The 27,458-nt window shown below is 30.0% G+C and overlaps 2 protein-coding genes across 4 annotated transcripts in view; one reads left to right on the top strand and one right to left on the bottom strand.

Moving 5' to 3' along the window:
- The window catches only part of LOC100568954 (potassium voltage-gated channel subfamily H member 8), a 155,002-nt gene that overhangs the window by 111,555 nt on the left and 15,989 nt on the right, over nt 1–27,458 (top strand). For all 3 annotated transcript variants that reach the window (XM_029490945.1, XM_029490946.1, XM_029490944.1), the window contains exon 5: nt 3,216–3,429. In XM_029490945.1, coding sequence (XP_029346805.1) covers nt 3,216–3,429 — 214 coding nt within the window. The remainder of the gene's footprint in view (nt 1–3,215; nt 3,430–27,458) is intronic.
- Nucleotides 4,907–6,767, bottom strand: LOC115034326. The gene is made up of 2 exons (XM_029490948.1): nt 6,218–6,767; nt 4,907–5,578 (listed from the first exon to the last, which is right to left on the bottom strand). The coding sequence occupies exons 1-2, from the start codon at nt 6,577–6,579 to the stop codon at nt 5,518–5,520; spliced, it is 423 nt and encodes a 140-aa protein (XP_029346808.1). The 5' UTR covers nt 6,580–6,767; the 3' UTR covers nt 4,907–5,517.

The raw sequence follows: 27,458 nt of genomic DNA, 5'->3' as shown, positions 1-27,458 counted from the left end.
GATTGCATAATATTAATCGTGGGTACTTGAAACTTCTAAAGTATACTATTATATATCTATGATAGTACCACGGTTTTTGTTGATGTATAACGCGTTATAAGTACCTAAAAATATTATGATATGATTAATTTGGAAATTTATTATAGGTACCTAATATAATATTATGTCTTATACCTAGAACTAACATACCTTCTCCGCTCAGAATCGTTTTTCTTATACAATGATATTATATCATTGAATTCAAATTTAATACCATCCATTATACAGTGACCCACTTGTAACCTACTGTACAGCAGAGCGAAATCCACTTACCCACCTTTTTAATTGTTCATTTGTATTGTTACCATACGAAGATTATATTATTATATTATTATGTTTTACTTCTAAATAATCACAAATATCTGATATTTACAAGAAATTACTCAGTAGCAGCAACTAGCAAGCAGTAGTAGGAACCTATATTATTTCTGTTGACATTTTGATTTATAAACATTTAATATAGGACAGTAGGTATAGGACTTCATATAATTTTCAATCTAGTAGGTTAGGTATAGCCAACTTCAGTACAAACTTGGAATTATTGTAGTTAATTTCATCATTTGCCCTTTTAAACTCCGTAAAATTTTGTTTATACAGGTACATTTATATATATGTATATGTCTTCAAACGTTTTTAATGAAATTTGTTCTCTCTCAGCTGACGTTTGATGATGTGACCTATTGTCGTGGCTTGTGTGCGTACAGATAAATGCGGGCATACATAGGGGAACTTATTTGACTTTTAGGTCTATAAATTAAATGTTGGTATCGACAAACAAACGCTTACGAGAAAGGATTCACAGTGGATTATTTTTCTTAATATAGAAAATGTTATTACAGCTTATCTTATTGAATCAATCGAGATGCCTTGACAGAATCCATTGTATTTCGTCGAGACTACTAGTATTGTCTATAAGTCCTATGACTTAATAACATAATCTAATAAGGTATATTATTTGAACTTGTATTGTATGATACACAGCAAATTGATGGAAAGTAATAATATATTAATACTTCAGAAAAGTATAAAACTCACGGTCGTAATCCTAAAAGCATACTCCAAATTTTAGAACAACATTTACTATAAAAATTAAATACAACAAGTAACAACAAACAACATTATATGTGGTCTAACTGACAACATATTTTTATTAGACCATAGTATAATCAGATAAAATATATTGAAATTATGTACATTCTAGAAGTTACTGATTTCGAATTATTTCGTAAATTGTTTAATAATATATCGATATTCAAATCACGTTGATGGATGAATATTGAAAATTTTATCTGTATAATATATTTTGTATAAAATATATTTTCACTTAGAAGAAACCTAATTTGAAGGCTAACTATTTTAGGAACCCAATTTTATGCATAAAGGATTATCCTTAATAGAATATTAATATGTTTCAATTAAACTACAATATTGACCTAATGCAATACATATTATTACCTAACTTGTACAGTTGTATATCTATATGATTTAATTCTACAAGTAATATAATATAAGATTTATCATATTTTTATAATTATATGCATCTTATAAAAATATTTTTTCAATAAAATTCTTCAAACATTAAAATATGCCCTTTACTAATCTTGTTTCGTGTACAATTTAATTTTCATAACTTTGATAATTCTAATCAATAACAAATGATTTCATAAAATAAAATGTCCGTGAAAAGATTTTTTATATATCTGGCACATGTATCCACTTTTTTCCGGATAAAATTGAATAATATAATATTCAAAACGCACACTGCATAATCATTTATATTTTGGAATATGGCCTTAACAAATTTAAGCTTTTAATATGGTATGAATAAGAACATTTTTCACAATACTACATGAAGCATGGCATGTTATCAAAATTTCGAAGGAATGTTGTTATTTATGTATCACAGACTAGAAGATGAAAAAAAAAATTGGACGAAAAAATGAAAGCTTTTACCTATCAGTGAAGGAGTAATAAAATTTGATGAAAATAGATCTGAAAACAATTTTAAACTACTTTAACCCAAACGCTTTACAATAGATATCTATTTTTCATATTTTATTGGTCCACCGTGTTTGATATTTAATGGAAAAATGAAAAGGAAATACATAATGTAGATATAGAAAAGGATAGAATATTTATTTTGGTCGTATTTTACGACGATACGTATATTATATTTCTTAATATTAAGTTTGACATCAAAATACTTAGATAGGTACCCACTTAAAACTATATTATAACTGTATATTTGTACCCATAAGTTATTGATTTCGTTGTGATATTTTATTTTTTTAACTGTTTTATGATTATGCGTATTTTAGATAGGTACACGTATGATGTGTACGTTGGTATACTCTTTAATAGTGTTTAAATCTTATGGTTCTGTTTACTTTGAATATTACAAAGAATAATGTATAGTAAAAACATAAGTTTAGAACACCTTATATCTCCCCTACCATCTGTCCTTTTGTTAGTTGACAGTACATATTGATTGATTGTATTACTATTTTATAACCATTTTTCAATTCAAATTAAATTCGTACTATGTATTTAATATAGTGCCTTGAGTATAATTAAAAAGTAGGTCCTTACTATAATATAAAGGTTACCAAATAGTTATTTTTAAATTGTATAAAATGGAATTATATAGGCTATTGCGTTGTATTAAAATAAAGATTATTTTTCGGTATTTGGCTAAATGTTTGTCATCGTATTATAGTATGAGTTTTTATAAATAATTTAAAAAAATTTATTTTTCTAGGTGCGATGAAAATTCGAACGTTCGTTGCATTAATAATGTTCACTTTATTTTTTCTAAACATAATATTATGTACAGTATTATACTATAATGACTAATTTTTAAGTGAATGTAGTCACGAAATTTCGTGTAAATTATAGATTAACATTATTACATGGATACATTATTATTATATACAAACGTATCTAATGGTGTCCCCTGGCTGGAGACGAAGGTATACGCATACCTACCTACCTACTAATTTGAAGTAATAGGATTATGTAGATTCCATTATCCCACCACTTAAAATTATTAGTTTATCTTCTTCGCAGAGAACCCCAAACCTGTAAAATAAATGTCGTTGCTCCAACTGTATATTTTTATTTAACAATTTTATCAACGTCTGTCTGAAGTTAATTTAATTTTTTTTTTTGATTTCCAGGAAGCTGGTTCGGGACAAGTTCATTTGTTAAAGCTGACCAGACTTCTGAGGTTAGCGAGGCTGTTGCAGAAGATCGACAGGTATTCGCAATACGGTGGCATGATTCTCACACTTTTGATGCTCCTGTTCACATTAGTTGCACATTGGTTTGCGTGCATATGGTATGTGATCGCTGAAAGTGAACGCCACGAAAAAGGAAGAGATTGGGATCTAGGTAAATCTTTGTTTACAACTATCGTACGTCTAAACTTGAAATTAGGTTTAAATGCAGAACGAGCTTAGTAATCTAATAACCTGCACCTATAGTCAATTAAATCATTAAAATTCAAAGAAAAATCTTTTTTCCAATTAGTTGAAATACCTACCTATATAATATAGGTGTCTACTGTCTATGTTATAATATATTTTTGATAAACTTTATATACATTTCTATTATTTTGGGGTTTTATGATAAATAGTTATATTGTGCTTTAAATATTGTTGAAGACTTCTAAAAAAAAAAAAAGGAGGAATAATATTAACAGAAGGAATAAAGTTAGTTCATCTATTTATTAAGTAATAATCGTTACGATATCAGATTTGCAATAATTCAAAACATTATAGGAACTAAAAATGACGATTTAAAATTAAAAAAAAAAGCTTATACGTATAAAACATTTTTTCAAATTTTAACATCTACAACACATAGATACTATACTATAATATAATACGTTTGCTGCAATCGTTTATAAAATAAATATTTTTACCGTCCAAAACGATAGTGTCAAAATAAATTGATTTGATACTTTGATAAAATATGTTACTATTTTAAAGCTTAAATAAAAAAAATACCCAAGTAATTTAAATGTTCAATGGTTTTTTTTATTCCAAACGACTGAATTAAATTTTGTAATATTTGTAACCATTGATACGTCAATTTGTTAGTATAATTATATATAAAACTATTTTATAATATATAATAATATCATATTATGGAAGTAAAATATAGTTTCATAAGGGTCCAATTTACTTTTTATATGACGTACATATTATACCTAGGTACATAAGGTACATAAGCTAATCTACCGCGTTTGTTTGTGATTTGTAAATACGACGTGAATTGCGTCTATTCATTTCATCGAAATATGGTATATTTATTTTTCCTATCGGAAATTAGGTTCTTGAAAACTTTGAATTGGAATTTATAAAAAAAAAAAAAATGTTTTATACATAACTAAAAACTGGTGGAAAATTATGCGTTTTACTTACAGCGAGATTTCAATGAAAACAAATTATATTTATATAATACTTTCAAGGATATTTACATTTCTAAAGCTAAAAAACTCAATCAATACTAAATAACAATGCATTTAATGCTGATTTATTTAAACTGAATTCATATAGCAATATTGCTATACACATTAGTATTATGGTAAATTGGTAATCATTCAAAAAATAAATAAACAAAATAAACCCTAAAAATTACTTTTATGACGACTGACAAGAGTAACTTTTTAAATTGGTTTTAGATTACTTTTATTCTCCTTGACATAAATATTTTTTATATTAATTTAATAAAAACATTGATGTAGCAAAATCTTAAAATATTTTTAAGATCCATAAATTGGAAAAGTGCATTAAGTTGTTTTAATGATGTTATGTATTTAAGAAAACTAAGTAAAACTACTTACACTCATTAAACTATCTAATGACGTAAGGTTTTCAACAGTCCTTTTATTTCTTCTATATTAAATGAATTTCTTACACTTGGTATTTTCAAATAATAATACTTGACCTAGTGAAATAAAGTGAAAAGTAATAAGTATACACATAATATCTAAAAACAATAAAACTAATACCAATGAATTACTGACAAATTATACTGAATTCGTTTTTCTATTTCAAATTATAACATATAAAATCTATTGTTTGATTAAATCTACTGATAATAATAATAAATACAAAACAAACAATAATTTTAAATATTATGCTTTAAAATATACAAATTTATTTGTGTATCGAAATAAATAATAAGAACAGACATAATATAATCTGTTATTTAATATAAGTGTATAATGACAGACAGTAAAGTTTTGATAGGTAATTAGTCAAACCATGCATTTTTTTAAATCAGGTCGACTGGTTAAGTGGAAAGTGTACCAATTATAATATCATCAATTTGAAAGAGTATTCAACACCAATATCAATAACAAAAATTAATAAATAATTTACTTTCATAAGGATTTCCATCTAATTGAGCAGCTGTTTTTCTCGGTTTCTAAAATATGATGCTTATTAGTTATTACTATACATTCTTGCAGAATTAAGTTTGGACATTAGTGCTAAGGGAGAATCTAGTAAGTGCGTGCAATATCTGGTAGTACCTGAAAGTAGAAATTAATTTTTTTAAATAATATTTTTTTTATTAAACGATTTCATGTATCTATATGTAACTTTGTGTTTAACTATTATAATAGGTATGACAAACTGCTTAGTTTACTAAGTTTACAAAGACAATTATAAACTATATATAACGAGTCTTTCTAACGAGCATTAGAAAAAAAAACCATTGTTTTGGTCAAATTTTATATTTTTAAAATTAACTGTGTACAACCTTTTTTGGCATTTTTAATGAATATATTGATTTATAAACCAAATATTTCCCCAATTATTGTAAATAGTAATTTGATTTAATTAGTATTTGTTATTTAGAAATAATTTTTTCAATTAACATTATCTTAAAACAGTGTTAACCATGACAGTTAATGTTTGTCTTTATTCAAATCTTTAAATATAATATAGGTACAATAATTTATTGCACACCTGCTATAATGACACCCCACCAGGGTGAACCAAAAATGTAAAATATGCAAAAACTTTAAAGCATTTTTTATAAATCCTACTTCAAGTCCAGCACTTTGTAAAGTCTATTCACGTAATGCATTTTGTACGAATGTCGGCATTTAAACTATTATTATTACAGTCTCTTCCCAATTAGGTTATCTAATAAAAAAAATATATACTTATCGAGACTATGGTGACTTGTTCGACTACCGCTTCGAGGCGCACTTCCTGTGTTTCGGGCATACCGTCTTCGGTCAGATCCACGGGTTTGCGGTTGTCCGATAAGTGGAGTTCCGGCTGTTTGTGACCAACGCCACAGCTGTGTCGTACATCCGTGCGATTTGTAGCCGTCAAGACTTGGGTACGGAATCTTGAACTTGTTAGGGTCTAAGGTTAGACTTGTTGTTTTGAAATGGAAACGACGAACTTGTCTAGCCTGCATACGGAGACACAAGTTCTTAACTAATCGCAACCTACGGATCAGTAGAGAATACTTACGGTGTGAATAAACGCTAACTAAGTAATAATAATTTAAGATCATAAATCATAATATAAACCAGAAACGGTCAATGGACAATTATATAGACAATAAAGCCGAAAATGTCACGGTAACTGGAAAATATTATGGTGGAGGAATCTACGCAGACATCAGATTTTTTACATTAATTGTTTTTTTAATATTATAACTAACTATTGGTTTACTTGCTCTTACTATTAATAAAATAAATGAACAAATAAATATATTAATTATTAAAAAATATTTTTAATTGGGTAAGACAAAATATAATTTGTAGATAACATTTAACGCTAATTATAAATTATAAATTATAAAATAATATTTGAAGTTTACTCTTTAGAACTCAAAACTATATAATTAAACAGCTTTTTGTGACTATGTGTCTATCTACATTATAAACTAGTCAATCAGTGTGATGTCTAGTAAAATATCAAATATGTAGGTTCCCTCTCATCTGTTCTCTGAATCCTGAAACATAACTTTTTCAATAACATTAAGTAACTACACTTTTTCAATGACCAAAAATATTCAGAGAAAGGACTTTTAGACAACCTTGAAGATTTTATATGGTGTTTAATTTTTCTAAAAGGTATTTCAACTCTAAAATAACTTTAGAAAGTTATTTATGATCGATTCACCTTAATGTGTGTTTGTTGTGTCTCATGTGTAAAATACACACATAACAAACATTAGTATAGTATACCTACGTTTTTTTTATAAAATAACTTACATCGATTAAGATACAAAAGTATATCTTTCAAAAAAGAATCCTTTTTCTTCTCAAATTTGAAAAAACCATAAGTATTTATGTATAAGTACATACTTATGTACAATATAACGTACGTAATATTTCAGACAAATTAAAACATTCAATATGGTAAATATATACAGACAGAAAAACACATTAACTTTTAATATTAAAAATCAACTGTTTAGGTCAAACTAACCCTAGTAAAATCAATAAGTATCTCATTCAATTTTAGAGAATTAACCTTGTAAATCAAATGTATTGTGTAGACAATTAATTGTATAAATATATACAGGATAGGGTACCATAAATTTCCGAAATATAATTACACGGACTGTAAAAATACAGGGTGATTTTTTAAACATGCTCGCACCTATTTTTCATACGAATAATACATATTTTATTCAAACTCTGATTTTCATAATTTTTAAGTATAGCTGAAGACAATATTATTTGAAATAACTGATACTGTCTGTACTGGTTAAGAAGTGTCCTGTGGTGAAAGAAACTTCTATTTTTTAAATAAGAATCCCTTTTTTTATTTCAAATTATTTTACATGTAAGTTTCTTGACAATGTTGATACACCTACCTAAATCAAAATCCTAATAAGTAATTTCTGAGTTATTAAAATGTTTACTCTAAGGTTAATAACCCTTAAAATGGTGGGGGATCCTGTTTGAAGAAGGTAGCGTAAGACGTTTGCGTAAGATCATCCTTAAATGGTCTAACAAATCTCTTGTATTTGAAAATATGGTTTTCAAGTGTATTTAATAATTCTAAAAATCAAAATTTAAATATAATATGTACCTATAACTTAGGCGTAAAAATATGACAATTGTATGCTTAAAAAATCACACTATACTTATATATATTATATATGAAAAAATAATAATATTTCAGATTCTGTGTGAAGTTACGGGTTTATATTGTGGTTTCGCCTTGGAAACGAAAATATACTCTATCCGTCTTTTTTATTGTCTCATTGTTGTAAAAATAAATTGTTCTAAAATATACCTCTAGTTTCTCATCTATATTTATAGCTGGTACCTATATACAATAACGTATTCCGGTATATTTTGATCTTGCATATATAGTTACGCTATTAGTCATAACTCATAACTTTATAACCATGGTTAGGCGATAAGTTGGCGATTAGTTAAAGTTGATAGTACATGCATATTGTGTCTACTGAATTTAACTAGATAATCTAATATTCATCTATTTTTACATATACCTACTTACCTCATGACGAACTTATATTTAAGTTTATTATAAGTTATAACTTATATAGAACCAAATATTATACAATATAATATCGATGATGGCAATGCAATTGTTTCACAACTGATATTATAATGTGTTATACAATGCGTACAATTAGAAACATAATAATATATGTGAGTCCTTCGCGTATTTATAGGTTGTTGGTAGGTACTTTGATTTACACAAATAAATACAATTTATGGAAGTGACGATAATGTTCACATTATATACAGGAAATAAACGAATGAATGGCGTTCTTCATTGGTGATTGTATTTATTGCGTCAATTTGACTATATTCATGGTTCCAGGAAATTATAATAAATTATTATATTCGTATTGTCATCTCTTTTTATTGTATAATAGGTAATAACTATAACAGTAATATAATATCAGGTACGTTGTTGGGGTACCAAATAATATTGACGTATTATTTTAAAACTCAAGTTCGACTATATTTGTTAAAATATTGTATTGTGGTATTTTGAATTACTTCATCGTTCCTGATATTGTTTCTATGAGCTTCACAATCCAGGGACTGGAACCGTACCGTAAAGAACCGGTTTTGAAACCGGAACCCTTTGAATATTGGGAACAGGAACCAGACCGGAACCCTTAAATACATTTTTTTAGGAACCGAAACTTAAACCGAAACCTATATTTTTATGTAGAGGTTTCTACGGTTTTTTTCGGTTTTTTTCGGTTCTAAAATCCAATAGATATTTTATCTATGGTGTAAGTTAGTAATAACTAATTATTAGTAATAATAAATAATTATAGAAAATGTAGACCTATAAAAGTTTATCAATGCTAAGAAATAAGAATATTATTATGTGTACAAGTACAACAGAATTGTCATAAAAGAAATACCAAAAATCCAAATTCTAATTTCCATGTAATCGATATCAATATTATTATTAAATCGCAATTCGCAATAGCTGATGTATAATATCTGAAAATAATAGTAATTTGGACGTTTATAAGTGATTCAGAATTCAGAGTAAGTTATCATATAAATTATAAATTATAACTGTTACCTAACTAATATGCCTGCATTGATAATATTAAATACCTAAACGTAAAGCGGGTATCGTTAACTCTTTTCTCTATACTATGCTCTGTACGAAAATTCTACTAAACTGTTCTTCCGTCTTCATTAGCGCGGTATATATTGTTTAAATTTATATTTTTATATGTAAGTTATAAATTATTATATCAAACTGAAACATGGGTCACCCAAGTGTGTTAAAAATTCATTCTTATTTTTTTTTTTTAATAATAATTTTGTATTTATTTTAATTTATAATTTTATAATAATTCATTTTTTTATAATATTACCTAAATTCTGAAATAGTTACACTTAATTACAAATACCTGTCACTAAAAAGAAGTTATTAATATCATGTTCATTTTTTTACATAGTACTTTATTGAAAAAAAAATAAATCAAATAATAAGGGTTAAAACCGGTATTAACCGAAACCGAGACCTAAACCCAAACCGATAAAATCATAAAGGTTCCAGTACCTGTAATACAATCACATTTTCACAGAAAGTGTATCGTAAGTCGTAACCGACGTGAGATCATAAACAAACAAATAATAGAAGACGTGTATACTACACGTATGCGCAGCTGTTTTTAGGTTACCTATTTATTTATTATTATTTACTTTATAATAATACTTTTATGTCCATGGATAAAAAAACTGTGTTTATAATATTATGGAAGAAAAAACGTATTAAAATTATTAAGCATAGACGTCTTGGAAACCGTTAAATTAAATTCTGTAACTAAATTCTATTAGGTATAGGTTACCATCACCTACCAACATATTATTATAATAATATAGAAACGCGAATGAAAATATATTATTTTGTTATCAAACGAATTCAAAATAAAAACTTTTCACATTCAAACGGGTACGCATTTTTAGACTTTTAAACTCAAAGTTACCTACAGTGGCGTGGCGAACTAAGAATTGTCCATAGACAAGTTACAAATTTTCCAAGTATTAATGCATAATAATGTAATAATAAGCTATAATATAGCTAATTATATTTCAAATGATTATTGACTATATACCTATTGAGTATATCATATTATATTTACTAGGGAAACCACCGGCTACCACCCACCCATCTATTTAAGACAAATCTTAGAGGCAATTTCCACTGAAATTATCGTCCGCCACGCCACTGCAGGTTACCTATATGACGGGCGAACCTCATAATATTATTATTGTTATTATTATATTTTTATAATATCGCAACAGCGCAGGTTCGACGAAATTCGACGATTTTTGCAGTCGTACACGCAATTAATCAATTAATTAACACGCGTAATTTGGTGGGGGGGGGGGGGGTGAGGATCAGCGCTGAAGCCCGGACAAACATCACACAATATGTGGCTGGGAATTGAAAAAAAAAACAAAGTCAATTTGCCTAGCGATTAAATTAATTCGCGTTCAACGTTATGATACGATCGTCCCGAAATTAAACCGACGTCGTTATTAAGCCGTTTTGCAAATTCTCGACACGGCGAAATGGCATTACACCGGCGTCCGGATTTATGCGCGTCGCCTGTTGATCGTTAAGTACGACGCGCGGACGGGATAGTCACGCGTAATGAATATCAAAACGGCTGTCACAATATGTCGTTTTTGCGTATAATATAATGGCGAGGCCGCCGTCGACGATATACGTGCAGCGGCGTGCGCACTAGGACGATAATAATACAAATAATAACCGTACCACAGAAGTCAACTAACGCAATAATCAATTTTTTGAAATTTCGAATTAGTAATATAATCAGAATGTTATGGTTTTAAACGCGATGCTCGTTTTACATACACACGTTTTGAAATCAGAATAAAAAAGATTTTTTTTGAATTTTTTAACGGTTTCAAATTTTAAAGTAATTTTTTTTAGAGAATTTCAGGATTTATGCGCGTCGCCTGTTGATCACTAAGTACGACGCGTGGACGGGATAGTCACGCGTAACGAATATCAAAACGGCAGTCACAATATGTCGTTTTTTCGTATAATATGGAGAGGCCTCTGCCGTCTATGGATATTAATATTATGAGGATAATAATAAAGACAATAATATAACATAATAATCAAAATAATAATATAACGATAATCGTACAAGGTAATAATAATAATAGCTTACACATTCACTGCCATGATACCCAAAATGGGGTCTCACCATGATTAAAGATAGTATAATATGGTTGCCCAACGAGGCTAGAAAAGTGTCTACCAAAATGAATCGCCATATTCAGTATTAAACAGCTGTAGATTTCCGCACTAGCACGTCTTATTTTCTGTAGTGATTTTAAATGCAGTTACCTTTCAAATGTAAATAATTGTAGTTTCGTCATAGTCACAATGACATATAAGCGCCAGTACTTAAATCTGCAGCTGTTTAATTTAGCTTTAATACTGACTATAGAGATTAATTTCAGTGGACACTTTTCAAGTACGGGAATGGGATAGACAACCATTGTATCTATGGTCGTGTGTCTCACCAAACTTTGTCCTTACCGCCACGGGTTTTTTTTATCAGGTTTACTTAAATACAGTTTTGATACTAAATATTATGTCATTGATGCCTGCAGAAGGCATTTGGCTGTATAATAAACGTGCACACTTGCTGATTGTTGTAAAAAACTAATAGGTAACCTATGTCCTATTATACCGTAAAATAATAATAACCTATAATAATATTATACCGTAAAAAAACAACAATAATCGTAATTATTGCTATTATAACTCCGGCCGTCGAGTGCACGCGCGTACGGATAATGTAATACAATCATCAATTGTTCGGGTCTTTATTTGTGGTGGTGGTGGTGGCGCCGACGGCATTTTTAGGATTCGCACTCGAATAATAATATGTCCGCCGTGAATACATTGGCCGTGCGGTGCGACAGCGTGAGTGTGTTTAATTTATATTATAATATAATTATTGTTGTTGTAACACTTCGCGAAACGTACCATATACAATATACTAAAACCGTGTGCGATGACGGGCCACGGTGGGTCTCCGGGGGTGGGTATGGGGTGTATGTTTATTAATATATATATATGTGCGTGTAAGTACAATAAAATGCATTTATTCATGAGGAGTTGTGACAAAACCAGCGCGCGAGGGTGCAGGACTAAAATTAAGGGTACACGCAGATTGTCGAAAAACAAATACTCAGACCTCGCCCCCCCCCTCAACTCTCACCCCGATCTCACAGTCTTCCACCGCTGCGGCCACCGCATCCCTCGTCGGCCATAAAACATATGTAAATATATATATATATTTTATAACTATTATTATATGTATAATATGTGTGTTTGTATTAAATTATCATATCTCTATTATAGCCCGGTATACCACCCACCTACCTAGGTACATAATATTATAATAGTCCCGAAATGATTTCTACCGTCGTCGTGGCGGCGGCGATACCATGGTAGTGGTTGGTGGGGAGGGTGGGTCAAATTTCCAACCATGCTTCTCCTTTAGCGGGCTGTAGCGCCACTTATAATAGGACGTGTCGTCGTCGCCTACAATTTATTTATACGCGTCGCGATTTATTATTCCCTCTTTAAAATATACATTTTTTCAATCCCATTGTGCCGAGTATTATATTATATTATTATACAGTCACACTGGTGTTCGCGCGTACAATGTAAGACCTCTTGGAAAATCTCTGTCTTTAACGCCTGCGCCTCATCTGCACGGCCCGCGAGTCATTCTCAGCCGGAATAATCGTCGGCAGCTCTTGTGCGGATTCAGACGTGAACGTACTACTACGCCTCTGTTGCAATGACGCGGCGGATTTGACGTCCGGGACGGGAAATAAATATCGATTCCGTTCAAACAGCGCAGCCCAAATTACCCATAATAATAATAATAATAATAATAATAATAATAATAATAATAATAATAATAATAATAATAATAATAATAATAATAATAATAACAACAACAACAATAATAATAATAATAATAATATAACAGTATAATATTCTTATAAACCTGTAACACTCGTGTATTATAGGTAATTTAGCAAGCCGTCTTGGTATATTTTTTTTGTCGATTCTTCTGCCGTAGACAAGAAAGGAAAACGTGCCTTTGTCTTGAGCCCGTTATATCGTTATTAATATTATTTTTATTAATTTATAAAGTTTCTGTGACATTATTAGGTAATTTCACTATTATATTTACAATAATTAAGAAGATAATACAATTATAATAAAATTTCGTGTGGGCATCCATGGATGAGTCGGCGTACTTTAAAATACTTAGAAGGTGGGCCACTTGGTCTGTAGAATTTCGGACTGCTAGCAGAATCGATGTGATTGAAGAAGTTGATTGCTTATTTTTTTTATGTACTCAGTTATTTAGGGTAGCTGAAAGTCTTTGTGAAGTGTAACATTACGAACAAACCATGGATCATTAGATAATATTGTCCTCAGGAATACTTGTATTTTATGTATGTGGGTTTCATCACAATTTCTCATATAAAAGTAATGATCGTAGGATTTGCTTATATAGCTCGAGGGAACAACTCAAGCTTAATGATGTTTGTCGGTTGATCAATGGGTATAGTATTTTTAGCCTCTGGTAGCCCTGTTGTAGTTTGGAGGTGATATGTGGATTCTATGTTAGTTTTCTATCCAAAATTACACCGAGGTATTTGATTACATCGAGGTTACGTGTTCAAGGAATACTATTATCGTAAAGTTTTAAATACCCTTGAGTTTTGGGGCAACTGTTGATGAAGAGGACCGTTGTGATTTTTTGAGGGGTTTACAATTATTTTCCGTTTATTTCCGTTTGGATTTCGTTCAGATAATATATTATTATAAATCTATATAATATTACTAACTGATCCCGTGCACAACTCTTAAAAAAAATTGAGGTTGTTCAACTTTTTTTGAGTGTAACTCACTGCAGTAAACGCAATTCAGGCACCCTAGTAGGTAATCCGACTACGTTGGATCGCAGAAAATTTGTGGCAGCATATCAAGTAGGCAATCCACCTACTATAAGTACAACTCAGCCACCTTGGTAGGTAATGTGTGAAAATTCGATTTGATGGATGGTTATTGATTGTTCCTGATCCACCCGAATAACCAATGGCAACTGTTTATATACAAAAATGTCCATAGTAAATCTCAAAATCCCTGTTTGAGCACCTCCCGGGTTGGGCTTACCGAGTCCAATCGTGAATCCAAACCATTCAACGACCCACTCAAGCATGCACACAAAAAATGTCATCAAAATCGGTGCAGCATCGCGTTTAGGAGAAGTTTGAATACTTATTCACACGGACAGAGGAAATATATATTATATATTAAGATATAGGATGGTAGTTGGTGTATACATATTATTACTATAACAGCTATATTACGGACGATTGTGAGATAACAGCTGATTCTGTCTTCGGATTTCGAGTTTTTTTTTTATCACCGTGTCACGAGTCGTTATATTATGCATTATGCACGTAGCCTGCATGCACTGCATCGTGTTGCAATTTTTGTAGGTCTATGAAAAGATTTTTTCCCCACCGGTATACGTCAAATATATTATTTTTCTGATTAACACTTGCGGAATGATAGGTAGTCACTGTTCGTCGGAAAAAATGCGATGAGTTTCAACTCCAAGCCCAGCCAAAGCAATCGCATTTTTCCAAAATATTATCAGCGTTTTTCTAAAAAAAAAAACAAAACGGTTGGCTTCAAAAAAAAATAAATAATTGCCTTATCGAACACCATTCCCTCCAATATATTTCCAATATTATGACGACTAAAATAATAAGATAATATAAGACTTAATGTTTTAAATATTTTTTTCAATTTAAAAATTTCCCGATAACTTAGTGAGACTTTTAAACTTGAGGCTTTCGTTCATAAAAAATATTTCCAAAATTCAAACAGGTAGGTATGCTATATTAATGTTAGACATTTTAATTAAAAACCGTTATGGTCTTGTAATGTGTATCCCAGAAATATTAAAACTGTTATTAATGAAAGATTAATTATTATGAGTCGTTTGATCATAAAAAATACTAAAGTATGAACACAAAATGAAATATTTTTTAATTTCACTTTAATTTTTTTTTTTTTTTTTAGTAATTTAATATGCTTCTGTAGGTATTTTCAAACTTAACGTGCATTGTATAATACGTGAGACGTAGCAAAATGTTATCAAACAAAAAAGACTCATATATTTTACGCAACTATTACTTCATACAGAAATAAAAGTATTGTATAATTTGAATGTACACCGCAGTGGTTTCGAAAACACACGAAGACCCGACCACTTCAACACACACAGATATTATGTTTCATTTTCTATATACGTTGATAGTTTTTCCACGCATCTAAGGTTTTCCAGTACTTGATTTAAAACTAAACAATTTTAAAATAAACGTATGAAGATCCGTTTGTAAATATTCGTATACATTAAATATTTAGAGTTCTTAAGTTATCCAATTTATCTTTTTTACAACGTAACATTTTAAATATAAATGTTTTATGTATAAAGTTGATGATTAATGTTATTGTAGAACGTTTTTTTTTTTTCATTTTAAATGGATCTAGTGATCCTATATTTTTTATAGCATGGCATTTTTACTGTTTATTATAACTTTAAAATATTGAGTTTTTCCTTCCATCACTATAAATTCTATAACATTTTTAACCGTTTTTTATATCAATTCATCATAATATGATACATAATATTATATCAAAATAATAGTTATTAAAGAAATACATATCTAATAACGAAAAAATGTTTTTAATTTAATATTGAGTCTCTAAAAATAGGTAAGGTTGAACAATAAACAGTGCAGATATAATTGTTTTTCGAAAGAACAATAATAATTCTGTTGTTGTAGAAAACATTAATACGTATACAAATATTTGTTGAAATAAATTTAACTAATTGGAATACGTTACGTTGATAATTTAAACGGTAGGGGGTGTGTTTGATAATGTCGATGAATATCAGTAAAATATTATTAACATTTATTATTACATTAGTACCTATTATAATAATAAATGTTTATTTTTATAATGTGTGGTGAGCGTGTGTAGTTAAACACGCGTAACTATAGCTAAATGCCTAAATGTATCTTTAAAAAAAGATTTTAAAAACCGAAAGAGATAATATTTATTATAACGAATGCGTGGCACGTGTTAATGCTTTATTACTCGCGTAATTTCTGTTTCCTATATTTTTTTGTTTTAAATATAAGCATGGAATTAAAAAAAATTAAGACTACCTACCCACTGCGACTGCTGCGAGTGAGTATTATAAATCGGTCACGTACACGATTCGGGTCGACCGACGCACAATATAATGACACTGCCGCCGCCGCCGCCAAGTGTGGGTGGGCAAATTATGAGTGAAAATATTATGCTTGACCACGCGTTGTGGGTATAACATGGCTGGTAACGATATTATAATATTGTTTGCTCGTCGTAATAATAATATGGCCACATTGCGCCGCCTTGAAGATGCGTACAATAAAATAATTATTGTTATTATAGTTTTAATGTCACGCGGCGATGAAAATAATATAATAATACCTTTCAAGCGTTTGCAGTACGAATTCTTTAAAATGGTTTTTTTGAAAAATGTTTTGCAGAGCGAATGGGTTCTGTTTGTGTTACGCACTTTCATCACGTAACAATATAACCGGTAATAATTATTAACAACAATGTACCGAAGAACTTTTCAAGTTTGAGTTACATTATACCTCGGGGTAACGCACCTTTGATTTTTCGCGCTCAGCAAAACTATATACATAACATTATTATAATGGCGTGGTGAACATTAATAAATTATAAGCCCCGATGAACAGCATAATATATTTCAGTGTCTACCCGCTATCTTAATCCCTTATAATATAATATATATAATTATTATGCGACTGTAATAATTAATATTTTGATTTTTGATTTACGTAATTGCTTACCACCATCATCCAAACACTCCACCCCCACCCCCACCCCCAAAAAAACTTGAATAATTTCTGGTTCTGAGATTTTTCAGATTTCCGTGTTATTCAGAAAATTTGGGGGGGGGGGGGGGGGTGGCTCTTGGCTACGACACTGCGTACAGAGACCATGGTTGCATATAGTGTATACTAGTTGCTTCCCGTTATAAATATGTTGAAAATGTATTTAAAAATTGCTTCTCGACCCCATAATTGTATATTATTGTTATTAAAAACTATCTCTAGGCAAGCCCTAAATTATATCGTGAATAAAAAGGGTCTTGTCCTAATTTATTGCTAATATGGTAGTAAATTATGGAATTGTTTGCTAATCGATTCAGAAATTGTTTACATCTAGAATACTTTTAAAGACGATTATTTAAGAGTTGAAATTTTTAAGTAGAAATGTATGACTTTTTTAAGCTGGTATCTATTGAGACGACTATACGAGTAGTCTGATATTATTTTGTGAGATAAATCACATTGTGAGATTTTACTATAAATAACTTAATAAATTATGAAAGTCTCTTAAAGCTTAAAATAAAATCAGGATTTTTCAGTCATTATCATCTATGTACTACAATGTATGAATTAAGTGTTTTGTTATATTCACTTTATTCATTCAGGTAATTTTAATTATCAATTTAATATAATAATGTTGTTAGGCTAATATTATTATTTTATATATTTAGGAGATGTTACTGCAATTTTATTAATTGATTTCATATAGAAGTTGTAATTGATAGAATAATAATAATTATAATATTATTAATATATTATATACATTAGGCAATACTAAATAGGATAAATCGATTACTCGGTATAATATGTTATCAAACATCAATCAATATTTTAGTCAATTTTATGAACCACTACTTAATGTTTCGAGGGATGCTTTTAGTGTGAACATATTAGGAGCTATATTGTTTATAATTGTTATGAAATACGAATTACGCTTGATCACGCAGGATGCAACAGGTACACCTTTTTATTTGATAAGGGTGGGAAGCATATTATCATTTGTTTTGTGGAGCAACTGGAATCTATGCTCCCTGCAGCAAGTTCATATATAGGTACTACCGGTTAAACACGCACAGTTTTTTTGATGGAAAAATCATAATATTTTTTTAACGAGCTTGTCGTGACGATTTGTATTTTATACGGTCACCGCGTGTCACGGTACCGTTGGTCTCGGGCACTACAGCGGCGCATTTCGACTAAAAGCACTGTCGGAAGCATATTTATGTATTTTTTTTTTTACTTATTTATTCTTTTAATGACTTCTTCTCCGAATGCTTTTCGTCGTCCCACAAATGTCGTTTATCCAAAGATCTGACGCACGGAAAAAAAGAAAAAAAACACCGAAACAAAACGTTGCGAGACCATCGTAGACTTCACTCCGGGGAACACGCGACGTCTCTCGTCAGAACTTTCCATTTATTCATTTCGTTTTTCGCGAGCCACTCTTTTGTCTTACGGCCGAGGTGATGCCGCATCCACGCAACATTCAGAAATCAATTGTTCGGATACAGCAGACGGCTCTGACGGTTTTCGTAACGTCGACTTACCCCGTTCCCCTCCACCGTACCACCGATCCCGGCAACCCCCCCCCCCCCCCATAACTGCCACTCGGTTATAGGGTTTCGACGTTTTCGGTGCCGAGAACAAAACGATTTCGAACGTTTTGAGTATAATAATATATTTTATGCGCCGCCGTTGTCAAACCGCTTCTGGGCGCGATGACGGCTGTCTCTCGACCGTTTCTAGCCCCACGTCGTCGGAATAAGTCGTTTGTCTGCACGTAGGTACCTACACTCTGTGCCTACATATTAATATATAACAAAAGAATATTATTATATTCGGTCGGCCTGCCGCGATATATGAATGCGAACAACAATCGTCAATACTGCAGAATGTAACAAAATGGTTGCGCCGACAGCTCGCGAAATTTTCGTATTTTATATAATATTTTTCGCAATATTCGTTTATACCCACCGACACGCGCCGAGTGCCTATATTAGGTGTACCATGTATGTGGCACGTACATCGTTTTTATACACTACGATAAACCCAGTGCCGTGGCCGGTGAAATCCAAAATTCCCGGACATTATAATAATGTTATTTTGTCCCACTTTTATATATTATTATTATTATATTCTATATATATATATGAGATACAAAAAACGCGAATGCAAAAAAACTGAACCTCAGCACGCTATATAATATGGTTCAAAACATATATAACATAAAATATGTTATTATGTCGGGAGTACCGTGGACTGCACTTTCCTACTTTATAATAACATGAGTGCCTACCCTCTATAGCCGTGTATACTATACGTATAGTATAATAATATAATATATAATACTATGTACGATGTTGATGTAACATGAAAAAATTCAACGCTTTTTATTGTTTATTTTTTTATATTTTTTAAATATCCCCACGAGCACGGCCGGATATATACGTGCGTACGCAACGGTCCCATATACATCGAATAAAATAATAACAATAAATCGAATCGCGTATTATAGATCTCCAACCATCGTGTTTACAACATCATATAGTACCGCAGGTCGAACAAACGCGCATAACTTTTCGAATTAATACTTATGATAATAATTATATATGAACGATTCACGCGATAAGCTCAGCTGTAAGTAGCGCGCCTACCTATAAGCGGTTCATAAAAAACGTAGACAACGAGTGCGCGGACTAAGAGCCGATAAATACTATTGTTGTTGTACACTGAAATTATAAAACTTACCGGTCAATATATTATATCTACGGTTTATGATTCGAGGTGCAAAAGCCCTTGTTGAAACATGATAATATAGTTATGGCTGGTAGACCTGTAGTATTGGTGCGGTGTAATATCGTGCCGAATTACATAGGTATTAATAAAAAAAATAAATTACTATATAATAAAACCTCATATGACTATAATAATAATATTATATTATGAGGTGTTGGTGTACGTCTCACAAACTTTGCAGACCTTTTTGTGAGTTCACCGTACACGACCGCCGGACATCGGAGTACGCGTAGATCACGATATTATACATGATTCGGGTGTATTAGGAATAAAGATCGACGATTATTGAAATATCGACAGGACGTTAAAAATACCAAAAATCGATACGGCGATAGGTATATGAAGTATCGACGGATTTAATTAATGTGGAAACGTGAAAACGTCGACGGATTAAAATCATTGTAGTTTTTAACAACGATATGTATTCAGATAGAGGTATTATGTACAGTAGGCTAGTCAAACACGAGGCCTTTAACTCAATTTTTTATGGCCCGTATAATAGTAAAAATATAATATTAAAATACGTTTAATAGCAAAGAACAATTATTGAAAAAAAAAATTACTAAAATAAAAAATGAATACAATTTTCCTTTCGTGTGACAACTATGTTGGTGAGAGGTATACAATATAATATTGTTACTATAGATATTCTGATATACTGCAGTAATTGAATAAATATTGTATAGTATTGTAAGTAAAACCCTATAACCTACCTACCTAAAAATGTTTTTCAGTACATTTTTATGTTAGGCCCTAAACTATTAAACTATTAAACCATTATAAGCTATTAAACTATTCAATTTATTTGGCCCGGTTACTAGGTACTTTGAGTTCGACATGCTTGAAAAGTCGGTAGGATACTGGTAGGTCGGTCATACTGGTATATTGAGATTAGTGTATAATTGCGATGGTGATGAATAACATTTTGATTAATATTTATGTGTTATTGGCTTATTGGGATATTTTTTTATTGAGTGAAATTTATCGGGTTTTATAAATTAACTAATTATTGTTAATAATGCCTATGTTTTATTAATTTATATTTTTCACTATCGTAGTTTTGACCATATCGATAAATCGCAACCATGAGAGTTAATTAGATATCGATTTTAGTAATTTTAAGTAAGGTTACCTATTCACGTTTATCGTGAATTTTGAAATTCTAACGAGTATAGAACACTAATATTTCTATTTTTAGCGATTACCAACGAATTAAAGTGAAAACTACAGTCAATATAATATGTAAGTCATAAATACAGTAAGTCTAATGTCCGTATGCATATTAAATTTAAGCGTCACATATGTCTTATATAAGACATAATTTAACATGTCTTGTGTGACACACATACATTGATTAGGTATGTATACGAACATAAGGCTTTTTTAAGCTATTCACATTGGATTCAACACGAGTGTAGACTGTATAGTATAATATAGTGTTTGGTCATCTTTTCTACCTGAAGTTTACATTTAAAAAAATACTTAAACTTATATAACTTTTTAATTTCGAAGTATACCTAAATCAATCATATTTGACACATTTTTCCAACAACTACAGTGATTTCTGTACTTAATTTTCTCAACTAAAGGATTCCACATTACGTGTCTGCAGATATTTAATATATTTTACAATATTAGTTTTATTACACGTCATTTTTGTATAGTAAATTAACTTTTATAAAACCCCACCGAAGAGGAAAATATTTAGGGGTTTTGACTTCCCCGGTCCCCCGATGTACACGTTTCTAACCTAACTCGTAGCAGATAAGACCTAACGTCTTAAGTGACAAGAGATTGTATATTATATCTTTAGTTTTAAAAATTGCCATGTGTGGCCTCTGGTGATGTAAATTTTCATAAAAATTTATTTTGGTGAACATTTTGAAAATTTTATAATTCATCATATTAATTTCTTGTCAAATAAATCTTTTGATATTATATAGTTGTAGTATATTTAACCTTCATATTTATATTTTTAAATATGTACTTTTATTACCATTTACCCATTTTAATATAATTTTGGTATTATTCTAATGAACATAATATAGTAAATTCAAAATACAAATCATTAAATATATATAATATATATTATATCATAATGTATAATATTTAACTCGGTAATAAATGTGCATTTTTTATCTTTTATTAAAAATGTTTTATTTTTAGTTCAGTATAAATTATGAGTATATAATCGTTTTATTGATTTTTCAATTTTTAACGGAGGTAATTTATTGTTTGAGTCACTTCCTCAATTTTACCCAAATTATATATTTTTTTTATTATAAGTGTTTTGTTTTCCTCTGACGTTATACCCATTACAATGTAAATATAAATGAAACAGTAATTTTATAAAGTATTTAAATATATTTTAACTTAAAATTAATTAATTTAAGAAAAATACAAAAAAAAAAATTAAAAATGGCCAAGCTTACATCTCTAGTCACAACTTTGAGAATTTAACTCGTAAAATATACCTATGCCTATTATAACTCCATTTGTAACGTATTAACTTTTCAACTTTTAAGAATCTGCGAATTTGTATCAAAACAATGTTGAAAATAAAAACGTGAAAATGTAACTGCGTAGGGCACAGGGGTTAGGTACGCGACGTCGTTCTTATTTATTTTGAGCATAAATTTTCATTTCAGCTTCAGTTATGATTTCCCGTATTTTGCGTTATTATTTTTAATTTCCAAATAAAGCAATAATTTATGTTAAACATAGTTTGTGATCCGGTGACTTATGTGATATAACGTTCCCGATTTCGCTTACTTCGATAGAATTAATATAAAGTTTGAAACATGAATAATTCATTGGAAAAACAAATAGTTTGCGCAAAGTTTGTCGCAATAATACAATGAGTTATTATACTTATTATTTCGCCACATTGACGATTTTAAGGGATTGTGTATGTATATAATATTATGTATTTATGCTCATTGCTTAAATGTTGTCAACATTGCTTCTTTAAACTATATATTTTGACACAAGAAAGATAAAATCGATGAATCAAAAAATATTTTAATACGTTTTTAAAGAAAGATAGAGTGATCATTATATGTTGTTCTTATATTTTAGGGCAGTTTCTGGTTGCTTACAATTTTGAAACCATTTCGCGTGAAAACAAACCTTTAAAATGGATGGACTCTTTATACATGCAAATCGACGGCAGCATTGTTTTTCACTCGTGCCCATATAAATATATATGACGCATCTAACAAAGACACAACTAAATGAAAAACAAAAAACCAGTTTAAATAAAATTACCAGTTTTTAAAAAATTTTAAGCCAGCTAAATATAATGGTAATTATTAGATCTTGAATAAATATTTGCTTTTTTGTGCCATTACATTTTTACTGCACGAAAGACTTATACTGAACTGTTGTTTGTTTGTCGTGAAAATAAAGTTTGTGCCTCAATTACCTCGATAAGTTTTAGAATAAACATTTTATAGTAAGTAATAACAAATTTTTTTCATAAAGATGAGAAAATAATTATGTACATAAAAATAAAAGGGTACAGAGTTACGATGATGGTTGAGTAGGTATAGCATAGGTACTGTCGAGTTGACGATTGGGTTCAACTCGACACATCCAGCTGCAATATGCTTATCATTTTTTATAGCTACTCAGACAGGATTTTGTCCTAAAAACTTTTAATATGCCTGAACGAGACCTGAGCGAATCGATTGTTCTAATAAAAGATGCGTATTTTTTCAAGTGCATACACCCTCGAACGCATGACTGCATCCGTCAGTTTTTATCCAAACGGGTTTGAATGCATTTCCACACGTCAATCTATATTTTAATTTATCGACAACTTTGTGTTCATCGGGCTAAAATGCATTTCAAATGATTTGAAATGTGCATCATACAATAATATAGTTTGTTATATTAATGAAGGTTTCCGGACGGTGAAAAATTAATAGAGTTATTGAGGTACCTTATTCATGTTGAATAAACAGCGTTCGTGGTACAGTTTGTGTGTGACGGATTATCGGGGAAATTATCGTTCAGGGCCGTCGTAATGTATTATTATCTTTTATTTGAAAATATTTGTTAAACATTAAAATATTATACAAGATTATATTGTAATATTTCCCCTACGTCCACGAAAACACCGTTTAATACTCGCACAAGCCGCATATTATTATCACTCTGAGCATAATATTTTGTTTGTAAATACCTACAAAAAATAGATAAAAATCCAATACTATATATTATAATAATAACAATAATAATATGACATAATATTATATTTTGTTTTTCGTTGTTATAAGCACATTGACACAATTAGATACATTTGTAAGAGAATAGGTACAAAAGTAACATAATATCCTTAAAACCCAAAGGCTCTGCTCGAGGAGAGAGCGTCCAATATAATTTATACATAATCTACGAGATATAGTACTTTCTTGTATAATTCGAAAATGTCCGATTGCGGTTCGAATTCGGGTAGCCCTAGCCCAAGTCCCAGATTACAAGCGGTTGCGACCTGCAGTTGCATCCTTCGGTAAACATTTTTCCCGAATTTCGACCCGACATTTTCGGGTAGGTATACAATTGAATTGCCTCGCGTTCGATCCTCGAATTTCCTACCATGGATTTTTAAATGCCTACTATTTTAGATAGTTGTCTATCTTCTACTGGAATCATCCCCGATAGATACATTAATCGATTTCTAGTTTTATTATTATTTGAAGTTGAATCTCAAACATTGATTGAACGCACACATAACGGTGTCACAAATGGGTCCAAATTAACTAGTTATAATATAAGTATTGGTAAAAATTATAAAAAAAAAAAAATATCACAAAATAATTTATCAAATAACCTGGACAAAACATTATAATATTTTAGTGTCAACAATTTAAGTTAATAAATTACTATACTACACTTATTAATAATTTATGTCATAAAATATTTTGAGCACGCTTTATGCATAAAGAAAATTTATGTACCTAATGATCGATAGTATACATAATATCGACACATAAAATTATAATCTATGGGAGGTAATTCGATTACACTCGTTTGGTTCACCTACTGGAGTTGCTTTCAAAATCACACAGAGGGAATTTTAGTAAAAAAATATCACTTACCTAGATGGGCCGGAGTGGCGCAGTGGTCACACAGTTGACTTACGACTCACACAGTCAACGGTTCGATTCATAGCAAAGTGCAAAAAATGTGTGTGATTCTACGCAGTCACCATTTTCCCGTGCTGTCGTCCGATTGCGTCATCCGGTTTCCAACTAGGTCCCACTCCACTGGGAGTGAAGACCGCACATGTCTCCTCTTGGAGAAGGGGGGTAGTATCATGCATATAGTGATATATACATAGATAAATAGATCACATGATCTCCCTACTACCCACTTGTGATAAGAATTGTCAAAGACCTTGAGGTCGTTACAATGAACAAATATAAAAAAAAAAAAAAAAACTTACCTAGATTTGGGAAGTAGTTCGTGTGCACCCACATTGTTAAGAGTACTTAAAATATTATACTAATAAAAATTAATATTGTACAATAATAATATGGAACTTTGTTTTCTCCTACATTTTTTCACAGACTGTAAGTGTACCAAAATTTTTACGAAATGTATATTAAAATTAATTTTTTGGCGTTTTTATGTAAACTTACGTCATACTATTGTAATGATATGCTCACACACCATTATAATTATAAACTAAAATCCTACACAGCAATAAATAACGGCCAGACTGTCGCTTGTAGAAATCGAACATCCCCAATAAAATCATTGTCATCGACAAATAGGTACGATCCCTATTATGCGATCACGAATTAAGAAATCGGCGCGTACTGGCACTCCGTGGTGTGCAGGACGTGCAGAATTCTTATATATGTCACCAGAGAAAATTAATGATAAAAAAAGGTCCTTGCCGCCGAAGAGAAATCTAGGTCCGGGAAGTACAAAAAAAACCTTTGATAAAAACCGCCTACCACTCTCTGGTAGACATATTCATATCGTCCCTTAAACCAGTGCATGAGCACCAGCCACCGAGTAACAACCTCTCAAAATATCAACATCGATTTCCACGAGCGACAACTGGACTTCTTATGATAAGTCAAAATCAGTGCGTTTTTATTTCGATTTGTATATTTGAAGTATTACCTTGTGTCACCATAAGTCAAAAAAAAAAAAAAAAAAAAAAAAAAAAAAAAAAAAAAAAAAAAAAAAAAAATTGTTAAAGCAAGTAAATACAAAGAACGTGTAAAGTTTATTTTTTCTAACCTAATTTAAGTCAGCATAAGCATGAAAACAAATGTAAAAAAAAAAATTAATAAAAAAATGTAAAATGGTTTAATCTAATTTAAGTTAGTATAAAATGTAAAAAAAAAAAATGTTAAAGCAAGTAAATACAAAAAACGGGTAAAGTTTATTTTTTTCTAACCTAATTTAAGTCAGCATAAGCATGAAAACAAATGTAAAAAAAATAAAAAAAAAAAATGTAAAATGATTAACCTAAGTTAAGTTAGCATAAGATATAAAAAATGTTAAAGCAAGTAAATACAAAAAATATGTACAATTTTGTCTAACCTATTTTAAGTCGAAAAAAAAAAAAAAAAACATGAAAATGATTGTAAAAAATATAAGTAAACAAAAAAAAAAAGAATGTATAACAATTAACCTAATCTAAGTTAGTATAAGGCACAAAATTAATTTAAAGCAGTAAATATTAAGAAAAAAAAAAATTTAACCTAATTTAAGCTAGTTTAAGTAAGAAAATAAATGTTAAGGCTAGGAAATACAAAAATTGTAAAAAATAAAAAAAAAAGAAACCTCAGTTTAACTTTTAAGATATCATAATTTTTGTTTTTAAGTACATTATAAGTGAATCAACTATAAAATGTGTATAATTAGATAAGCACACCTAAAATGTCATTGATTAAAAGTTAGAACCATATAAAAGAAAAAAAAAATTAGTATTTAGAAAATAAAAATATAGAATAAGGACAAAATATGTAAAATATTCATGATATGTCAACATGACAATAAATTGTACACAATCATTAAATTTAAGAAAAATTGTATAGCTATCATTACA

This window comes from Acyrthosiphon pisum, chromosome A2 (genome assembly GCF_005508785.2).
Source record: "Acyrthosiphon pisum isolate AL4f chromosome A2, pea_aphid_22Mar2018_4r6ur, whole genome shotgun sequence".
Classification (NCBI taxonomy): Eukaryota; Metazoa; Arthropoda; class Insecta; order Hemiptera; family Aphididae; genus Acyrthosiphon; species Acyrthosiphon pisum.
This window is presented reverse-complemented; position numbering and strand designations above follow the sequence as displayed.